Source organism: Stigmatopora nigra, chromosome 22, assembly GCF_051989575.1.
Source record: "Stigmatopora nigra isolate UIUO_SnigA chromosome 22, RoL_Snig_1.1, whole genome shotgun sequence".
NCBI classification, from domain to species: Eukaryota; Metazoa; Chordata; class Actinopteri; order Syngnathiformes; family Syngnathidae; genus Stigmatopora; species Stigmatopora nigra.
In genome coordinates this window covers 519,361-529,537 of record NC_135529.1, presented here as the reverse complement: position 1 = coordinate 529,537, position 10,177 = coordinate 519,361, and the positions used below count along the sequence as shown (strand labels likewise).

The 10,177-nt window shown below is 38.2% G+C and overlaps 1 protein-coding gene across 4 annotated transcripts; it reads right to left on the bottom strand.

Annotated features, from left to right (window-relative positions):
- Positions 1-5,638: 5,638 nt before the first annotated feature.
- On the bottom strand, positions 5,639-9,722 carry LOC144215658 (PC-esterase domain-containing protein 1A-like). 4 transcript variants are annotated; one of them, XM_077744727.1, is made up of 12 exons: positions 9,682-9,722; positions 9,478-9,543; positions 9,213-9,291; positions 8,953-9,032; positions 8,653-8,885; positions 8,343-8,493; positions 7,994-8,234; positions 7,869-7,925; positions 7,137-7,214; positions 6,639-6,737; positions 6,399-6,557; positions 5,639-6,317 (listed from the first exon to the last, which is right to left on the bottom strand). In XM_077744727.1, the coding sequence occupies exons 2-12, from the start codon at positions 9,478-9,480 to the stop codon at positions 6,196-6,198; spliced, it is 1,302 nt and encodes a 433-aa protein (XP_077600853.1). In that variant the 5' UTR covers positions 9,481-9,543; positions 9,682-9,722; the 3' UTR covers positions 5,639-6,195. The 4 variants fall into 4 exon arrangements, with proteins under 4 accessions (XP_077600853.1, XP_077600850.1, XP_077600852.1 ...); XM_077744724.1 differs by having other exon boundaries at positions 5,640-6,317; positions 7,137-7,274; XM_077744726.1 differs by having other exon boundaries at positions 5,640-6,317; positions 7,137-7,271.
- Between the last annotated feature and the right edge of the window lie 455 nt (positions 9,723-10,177).

Below are 10,177 nucleotides of genomic sequence, written 5' to 3'. Positions count from 1 at the left end.
TTGGTAGTATTTTGACGGTGCAACAGGTAATATTTTTTTGTTTTAATCAATAATTGATTGATTGTATAAAAAAGTTGTCTTTGATGTGATATCCAGTAGAAAGAGTAAGAATTTGAATTGGAAATTAGGCGCTGTTTTATTTTTGTCCAGAAATAGTTGGAAAATTGGAGCATTTTTGCGACAATCTCAACAACCAAAAAGTTTGTCAGATCAACATGGAAAGAAGGTAGAATGCCACCAAATGATACAAATTTAATAAAATAATAATAAAAAATGAAAAATATGAAAAATAATTTAAAAAATGTTAGTTGATAAAGCCAAAGTTGCATTTTGCTTTTATCAGATTGCCGTTTAATTTCTCTGGAGGTCCAATTAGTTCCATGATGGCGAGAAATGAAGCGAATGGCCAGTTGAGAGCTGCCAACACCTTGGCGGAGTGTAAAAAATAAAAAACAACTTCTAAAAGACGCTAAAAATAAAATGTTTCATGGTAACCGCGCAGCCAAATAAAACTGGAAAAACTTTTAAAGTTTTGTCACACCGGCACGAGATCGTAATGTGACAACACACAATTTTTTCCAAAGCCACAGAATGCACTTCTGTCGATTTTTTTTTTACACAGGTGGCCAAGCGGCGACCATATGGCGACTTCACGGTGAACGACTGTTTGCTGCTACGACTCGCTTATGTCATCAAAGTATTTTTCTCATCGCACATACTGAAAGCCGGATGGGCCAATGTCCCCTAGCCAAAGAAAATGTCTGAAAAAAACTAAAAACAATCGTAAATGGATAAAAATAAAATGGGATATTCATTGCTATTGGCAAAATTGTACTTTGCATCGAGTTTAATTGAGGTGTTGCTACATTCAAAAACTTTTACAAAACTTACTAAAAGTGTTTTCAAAATATTCCAGGTCAAGCGTTCTGTTTTGAGGCCTTCAAGAGTGAAAATTTCAAGCCTCCTTCATGGTTTCAAGACAAGGTCAAGGTTTAAAGTAGATTTTGAATTGTGGTTTCAAGACCGTATCAGATTAGAGTTTCAAGCCAAGCGTAATGTTTCAATCAAAAATTGGGGTTGCAAGCCATGGCTAGGGTGTTAGGTTAACTCACTCACTGACACTGACATGATGACAAAAGAAGTCAAAATCCATTCTTACCTGAATGATCACTATCAGCTCTACAAGCCCCGATCAAAGTTTTCGCTTGAAAAGTTGTGTTTGCAACGAAAAAAAACTTTGGACTTCATACGTAGCTTTCAGTTTTAAGCAAAAATAAAGACTCAAAGCCTTGTTTAGAATAAAAAAAATGCACTTAATAGTCAGATCGATTTTTGCTCATCGATCTCACGCTAAAGCTTTGGAATGAGCCGCATTAAGTCGCAATTAATTCTAGGAAGACCTTGTTAGCAAATCCACAGCTAAAAACAAACTCACTACTTATTGAGCTAACATTTACTTTGTCAAATTCTAATATGTTTGTACTCTTAGCTAATGAGATACCAGGCTTTCTTGTTACACAGACTCCATTTATCAATATATAGTATGCTGTCTAATACACATGAGACTGAAAATGTTAGTGGTGTTTCTAATTGGCATAAGTATACTACAGTCCGTGCTATTTTGCCTCTCCCTCTGTGAACTTTAAACCCTTTCATTCATCCTTGCTGTGCTCAAAAAGAATTGCCAGGCAACCGGTAGTGAATAGCAATAAAAAGGAACCGTCTTGTATGGTAAAAGCTCCCGTTCTTATGGACTTAATTCTTCCTATAATCCCCTTTCAAGTTCGTATTCCAACTCATCACACGATGAACACAACTAGTCTACTTGTCTACTTATACTCGCTTTCCATCAAGTCATATGAACTCTGCCACAATCGCAGCCTCTCAGCTATGCAGAGACAATCCGTGAAATAAATTATTTCAAGTTATGCATCTGTCTTGATAATTTATTTTGGAATATTCTTGGACAAGACAGTATCATTTAATTGGTGTGTAAAATGAGAGTGGGACTTTAAAAAATGTCTTACCTGTCAACAACGATCCACTGTAGTGAAAATGCCAATTAGGAAAGCAAGTCAAGTTAAAGTTTTTTTCCTGTAAAAAGTTGATTACTGGCAGAGCAGATTTGGGTAAGTTCCATCTAGGAGGCCATTTGCTGCATTAATTATAAGCTTACGCAGTTTTTAATTGGCTAAGCCCGACTGACTCTTGGAGGTTAGAGCACATATGTGTGCAACGTATTGCAGAAACAAACCATTCCCAATGGCTACCCCCATTGGGAACGCTCTGACCCCAAACTTGTTATGGACACTTCCTATTCACATTTTTTACATAGATTACCGTATTTTCATGTCTATAAAGCGCACTTAAAAGTCTTAAATTTTCTCCAAAATAGTCAGTGTCCCTTATAATTCAGTGCGCCTTATATATGGAAAAAACAGAAAACCAAAAACCACCACTGTCGGATATTAAAAACCACAAACCACAAATATGCAGATGCCATCTTAGTTTACAACATCTTCCATCATATAGCTCCTCCCCCACTGCAAGATTTTATACAAAAAAAAATCCAAAACCTCAACAATGGCTGGCTCTAGAGGTGACTGTGTAGTGAGTGCTTCATACCTGGACGTCAATAGCAATTACCGTATTTTCACGACTATAAGGCGCACTTAAAAGTCTTACATTTTCTCCAAAATAGACAGTGCGCCTTATAATACAGTGCGCCTTATAAGGCAGTGCGCCTTATATATGGAAAAAATGTCATTCATTGAGGGTGCGCCTTATAATGCCGTGCGCCTTATAGTCGTGGAATTAAGGTACTTCTAACATCTTGCAAACTAGGGTTTTAAAATCAGGGTTGTGGACAAAGAGTGGACGTTTTGAACCAGAAAGGATATCATGCTAATGTAAAAATTTGAAGTCGAAATGATTGCATGATCACCAACATCCCTTGACCACAAACAATTGAGATGGCAAGGTCAACTACGCCAAGTACCAACTTAGCTGCTAGCTTAGTCAAGATGCAATAATGGCGCCAAGTGACAACCTGCTTAGCATTTTTGTGCTCAGGCAGCATGAATAGGAGGCAATAACGAGGCCGACATCCTCGCGATCTGCCATACTTTTCCGCGCAAATGGAATCCGATGTGGCTAACGTGGGAATTCAATTACACACCTCACTGGTGGCCAATCTTCATAGACCTCGCTCTTAATTTTTGCTTGCAACGGCAGAACCCTTGCAACCACTATGTGGCACGTAGAAGGACAGCTCATTCGTCACGCCACCATAGATACGTAGGGCTAATAGGTGGAGCAAGACCCCATCTATTAACCGAAAACGCTAAGGCTAACATGCTATGTGATCGAAAAAGAAAGAACAAGGCTTTGTTGGAATTGTACACAGAACTGTGAAGCCGACGCGCTAACCACTCAGCCGCCGGACCGCCTTATTCTATGCTACATTATTTTGTTCAGTGATAAAACTCATGTTATAACATAGTATGATTCAAATTGTAATGTACCGTATTTTCACGACTATAAGACGCACTGCATTATAAGGCGCACCCTCAATTAATGACATTTTCCCATATATAAGGCGCACTGGATTATAAGGCGCAACCTCAATGAATGGCACATTTTAATTTTTTCCATATATAAGGCGCACTGGGTTACAAGGCGCCCTGTCTATTTTGGAGAAAAATCTAAGACTTAAGTGTGCCTTATAGTCCTGAAAATACAGTACTTTTTTGGGATTTTTTGTTTTTATTCTGCGTGGAGGCCACTATTGGTTGAAGTACGATTGTTTATTCAATATATTTTTTTGCATTTATCAGTGTCAGTACATATTTTTTTGTTTTCCAGCCTTATTCTATTTCAAACTTGACTGTAGAAGCGAAATACCGTATTTTCCATATATAAGGCGCACAACATTATAAGGCGCATCGCATTATAAGGCGCACCATCAACGAAGGGCACATTTTATTTTTTTCCATATATAAGGCGCACTGGATTATAAGGCGCCCCGTTTATTTTGGAGAAAACGTAAGACTTTTAAGTGCGCTTTATAGTCGTGAAAATACGGTAATTGACTTTCACATTTAAAAAAAAATATTTATCCTACTTTTGTGGCCTGTTTGTCCTAAATATTCTGAAGTGTAATTTTGACTTTAATATGGAGTTGAGAGATTTAAGAAGGGTGTATACTCATTAACTGCAACTGGTAAAATCATGGATTGTATAAAATATTCATAAAAACCCTGTTTGTTTAATTGCAAGTTTTGTTTTGAGTTTACATGGAGTTAGTTTTCAGATTCCATTTGGTAAACAGAATTTGACATTTAAAAAGAGGAGTAATGATGCATATTAGCATAAAAGGTCATAAGAGCCTATTTTTTGTATACATGGTTGTTATAATAATGCCCTACTCAGGAAAACCAAAAGTACGACGTGAACCTGTGATAAATGTCCATTTAACAACCTTTGATAGGCATTATTTGCTGAATGATGTGTGAGGTGGAAAAATTGTGTGCATGTCGATGTTCATGAGGAACGTTCGGCGGGACTCACCCAGCCAAACCCCCCTAACCACCATAGCCCCATTCCCTTTGAGCCCCTTCCTTCCTGTGTGCAGCAGATTAAAGATCAACGAGGTGTGAAATGGTCGAGATGATTGCTCAGAGGCATCCACTCCATTCTCGAACCCGTCAACTCCCTAATAAAGGCGGAGATTACACTCCACACCCAATATGCTGTCAACTCAAGGAACATGCTGCCACAAAAAATGTATACTGTACTGGTATTTACCTGCCAAGTTTTCCTTTAGAGTATATTCAATAGCACTTCATTGCAAGTGTCACTTTTTTTAAATTTTCTAAAATTATGTTTCATTTCTTTAGCCATTTCAAGACACTCAATTAAAATTGCAGATACAAAAGTGAGAACATGAAGTGAATTTGAAACAAAAATACTTGCATCACATATAGCTATAAATGGAAAATGCCAGAGTGGTCACAAAAAAATCCTCAATATGACAAAAACTGTTATTCAGGCATTCACTTTTGTTCCCAGACGGGTAGCAACACTTGAAAACAACAAGCCAAATAAGTCAGGCACGGCTTGCCTAGAGGATGAGCAGCTTGTCTTATTAGCGGCCTCATCATCTAAGCCAGCTAATTCATTAGCACGAGGTCGGAACTTGCCAAGGAGTTCCTGATTGGTTAATTAGCTTTCTGTCAAGTCCCATCATAATTGTGATTAATTTAAAAATGGTCACGTGACTATTATTCAAATATTGATTCTTAGCATTAACACTGGCATACAAACCAATTAATAGAAATGTCAATTAGTTCTTATAGGCAAAAATGTGTACATTTCTAAAGTATGAATATCACTAAAAACATTATATTTGTTGTATTTAATTTTCATTCATTATCCAATCTGTTTATCCTTACAAGCCAATTGCAGGGTCATATAAATTTTAAATTATAAAATGATCCCCAATATCAAAAAGGGCAAAAAATTATATTAATTTAGAATTAAAATGAATATTATTTGAAAAAAGTAGAGTATATCCAACACCAATTAGTGTCTACATAACTAATCCCTGGAGAGAGAAAAAACTACAATTTGTAATATCAAGTATAAACTTTAATTAATCACATTCAAAATGCAATTATACATTCTTTAATGAGGAAAAGCATATCAGAAAGTGATATACTTTATTTTGAATATTGTCTAACACTATGTAGCTAAGCGATTTTAGAATTTTTAAAGTTAATTTATACTCTCCCATTGTTTGTAGTATTACTATTTTAACACATAATTGGGACTCTTGACTGAAGAATTGATTTTTTGGAACAACCAACCTTAAATGATCACAGTCAAAATATTTTTAATTTCGAGTTTAAATTACTATTTAGCACCAAATACATTACCTTTGTTTGTACAAGTTAAGAATAATAGATATGATTTGAACCTGCTTTTTTTGGGCCTCATTTTAAAAGAAGTTGTAATTGAAAACATTATTCACACAAGTAATTAATTACCTTGCTGCTTGCATGATATATTTTTAAATGTAAAAAGTATATCAACAGGTGATAGACAATATTCAAAATGAACATTTTATAAAATGAAGCAACAATTTGCACAAAAAATGCCCAAGCCCAGTAGCTTTAAGTGTGTCTCAAAAGACATTTAGTGATGCGGGCAGTGCCAGTGTTGAATATAAGGTGGGTAGGGCCAGTGTTGAGTATATGGCATGTACTTGTGTCTGGTGTGCCTTGTTCTAACCACGTGTGGGTGCATCATGGTATGACCTGCAACATGAAAATGCCAGGCTGTAGAATGGATAAACAGTGGCCTTCTAGAAGGCAGTAGCCGTATCAGGCAGAACTCACCATTTGAAAGAGGGTCATGATTGCAGACATGCGCGTGAAACACAGCATCTCTGTAGTGATTTGGTGGTGCTTTGGCAACCATGGTTCCATGCCAGGGAAGATTAGGGTTCATTTCTGTTCTTACTGTCCTAACCACGAGTGGGTGCATCATGGTATGACCTGCAATATGAAGATACCAAGCTGTAGAATGGATGCACAGTTGCCGCCCAGCAGACAGTAGCTGTATTAGGCAGAATTTACCATTTGAATGAGGGTCATGATTACAGACATGCGCGTGAAACGCAACATCTCTGTAGTGATTTCCATGCCAGGGAAGATTAGGGTTCATTTCTGGTCTTACTGTGGAATACAAGAGAATAAAAAAATGTGAGGTCGCAATATTTATAGGGCGAGACTTCATTACCGGCTAAGGAGAGGCACATTTCAGTAAGATTTGAAGGGGAGTTAATGACTTGAGTAACTTGCAATGGTACCAAGAAATTTAGACTCCCAAATTAGCACAATTTAGCTGTTATTAACTGCTGTTTGGAAACTGGCAACATAAGGATAAAGAGGGAAGATATGTCTGATAGCAATGGCAGTAATGTGGAGAACACAGAATTAGGGCACCTGTAAGCATTTATGATTCCATAATCACTTGATTGGTATCTTTAAGCTGATAGGACTTTTGTTAATTCTACTGCTAAATATGTAAACACACAGACTGTCATCTATTGGAGGAACTTATGCAAAATATACCATTCCAAAGTGGGTAAGGATTTATCCCAGGAGTCTGGAAAGCAGCATCCCTTTGCCAATGTTGTGGCTCTGCATCAGCTTCCATGTTTAATATGTTGTTAAAGGAAGGAGACAAGATGATTCTTTTAGGCATCACTGCTGAACACAAGAGGAATAAAATCAAGCATGTTATTATTTCAACCATATTTTTCCAATTTTTAAATCATTGTAGGCGGCCTGGCGGCTGAGTGGTTAGCGCGTCGGCCTCACAGTGGGGGACCTGGGTTCAAATCCAGGTCAGTCCACTTGTGTGGAGTTTGCGTGTTCTCCCCTGGCCTGTGTGGGTTTTCTCTGGGTACTCCACTTTCCTCCCATATTCCAAAGACAGGCATGGTAAAGTGATTGCATACTCTAGGTTGTCAATAGGTATGAGTGTGAGCATGAATGGTTGTTTGTCTCATTGTGCCCTGCGATTGGCTCGCCAACAATTCGGGGTGTGCCCTGCCTCTGTCCCAAAGTCAGCTGGGATAGCCTCTAGCACCCCCAGCGACCCTAGTGAGGATAAAGTTCAGAAAATAAGAGGAGATGAGATGAATTCATTGTCTATTCCAATTCAAGCTGAGTTTGGGTGAGTAGAGAAGTACATTAACAGTACAAATCCCCCAAAAATGATTATTTTTATGAGTCATCATAGAGTTTTCATTACTCATACTCAAATGAAATATTGATCACACTTCTAAACGTTCCTCTTACCAGCCTGATTGGGATCTCTCTCTGGGGTTGGTGGTGGATGTGCGACAGTTATATTTTCTAGAAGAACAAAGCAGAGTGAGTAAACATGAATAAAAGCAGCCATATAGGCGATGCGTCCTCATCACCGCAAGCAGCAAGTGGCAGCTCCACGCCCCAGGCGTCTGCCACATGCAGAGACAGCAGCGTGCTTATCCGGCGGTGAGCTAGAGCGTTCCAGTGGACGCCGTCTTTGGCGCGATGCTTCAGGGAGAAGCGAAAGTGGAAGTGGAGGTCCAGCACGTCCAAATTGTAAGCGGCTGCAAGGGTTCCGCTGTAGAAATTGGCTTCGATTACGTCGTGACGAAGATGGGGAGCCTTGTGAGAGATCTGTTGGAACAGAGTGACAACAACACTGAATAAAACTCAAGGAACGCACTGTTTAAAAAATATATACATGTATAAATAATTTAATACATTATGAGGACTATGCTATACCTCAGGAACCAGGAATCCCCCCTTGATTCTCTCTCCTAGGGGCATGGTGATGTTCCATATGACTAAGCTTTCTTCTGGAAGAATCCCTTTGAGTTCCTCAAAGAATGTAATGAGGTTTTCCCTGTATGTGTTCAGCCATTTGTAATTGTACCTACAAGGAAGTGAAGCTAATGCTTAAGATTCCTCAATAGTTGTAAAATAATTGTAAAGAGTGGCAAAAGGACCATTTACATGATTGACAAATCATTTAACTACAAGTGATTGGATCATTTTTTTTTTCATTTTTGTGAACATATGATACACAACTTACCTTGAAATGTCCCACACACATGAGTTGACTATGACTAAATCTGGTTTCAACCCTTGTCGGAATTCCTCCAGGATACTTTTCATATAATCAGAGTATATACGCGTCACAAAGTAGAAGCGGACCAGGTGATGGTCAGACTGGTATTGCCGGACCTCGCGGTAATTTGTTCCATTGTGCATTGGGCTTAGGCAACCTCCTTCCACTAGAGTGTCCATTTCAAAACTCATCTCACCCTACAGAAAGACTCATGTAAGTAATGAACTGTAACTAGTACACCACTTATAATTCATCGTCACTTACCCTTGTTCTAAGCTGTCCTATACGAAGGTATCTATCATACTGTAAGAGCAGGACAAGGTCTTTGTAGACGGACCTCTGGACTGGTGATATAGAGAGTATATATGTATTACATAGAACAATTAAATAGGACAATAAGGTACAATATATAATAGTAGTCATCAAGTAGGCCTCTCTGCTTTTTCAGGGTTTTTTTATGATCAGATATCAACTCATTTTCACAGAAGATGGAACATTTGTAAAAACATTTGTAGAATACTTACTAGAGTCTCCCAGAACCACGATGTATTTGTTGTGAAACAGTTGGCTGGCGTGCAGATGGCTCACACTATTAATTTTATCCTACTCATAAAATACAAATATATATACATATAATTAGAAAGGGGGAAAAAACACTGTCTCTCAATAACTTATTTCTAACATCAATGCGTAAGCGGATCATTAGCGGGGACAAAACTTGCAGAATGGACCGTCAATAGTGAATGGAAGATTGTACCGTTAACTTGCTATTAGACAATGCATACGTACCATTGTTTAAGAGAAAAGCGAACTTCAGCGTCATTCAAAGTTTTCTGTTAGTCTATTTGCCTTTAGCTGCAATTCATAAAATAAGGATTTGTTGAGTTATCACCGCAAAAGCGGGCTTGATTAATCTGAGAATGTCAATTCTGCAGCACTGAAACTCCAACGCAGCTCATCTTGATAATTCAAAAAATCAACACCACAGGTTACCTGATTGGCTGAGAGGCGTTCATGGGTCACTGGGAAAAAATATCATCCACGCTCACACTCATACCAAGGGACAATTTATAGTGTCCAATCAGCCTATCATGCATGTTTTTGGAATGTGGGAGGAAACCGCAGTACCCGGAGGAAACCCACCCAGGCCCGGGGAGAGCATGCAAACTCCACACAGTTGGACCAATCTGGATTTGAATCCAAGTCCCCCACTGTGAGGCAGACACGCTAACCACTTATCCACCGGGCCGCCCCATAAAATATTATTAAAATATTAGGTGAAAAATTATTAGACAGCTAACGCCGTCATTTGCAGCCCATGGGTTAAGTACTCGCCTATACTGAGCACAATAACTCAATGCCATTAAATCTATTTAATATATAAAAACCAGTTATAATTTAAACCAATATTGTTGAACATTTTATAACATTTCATATATATTCATTTATAATTCTTAACTATAGCACATTTAACAACAGGAGCAATTTG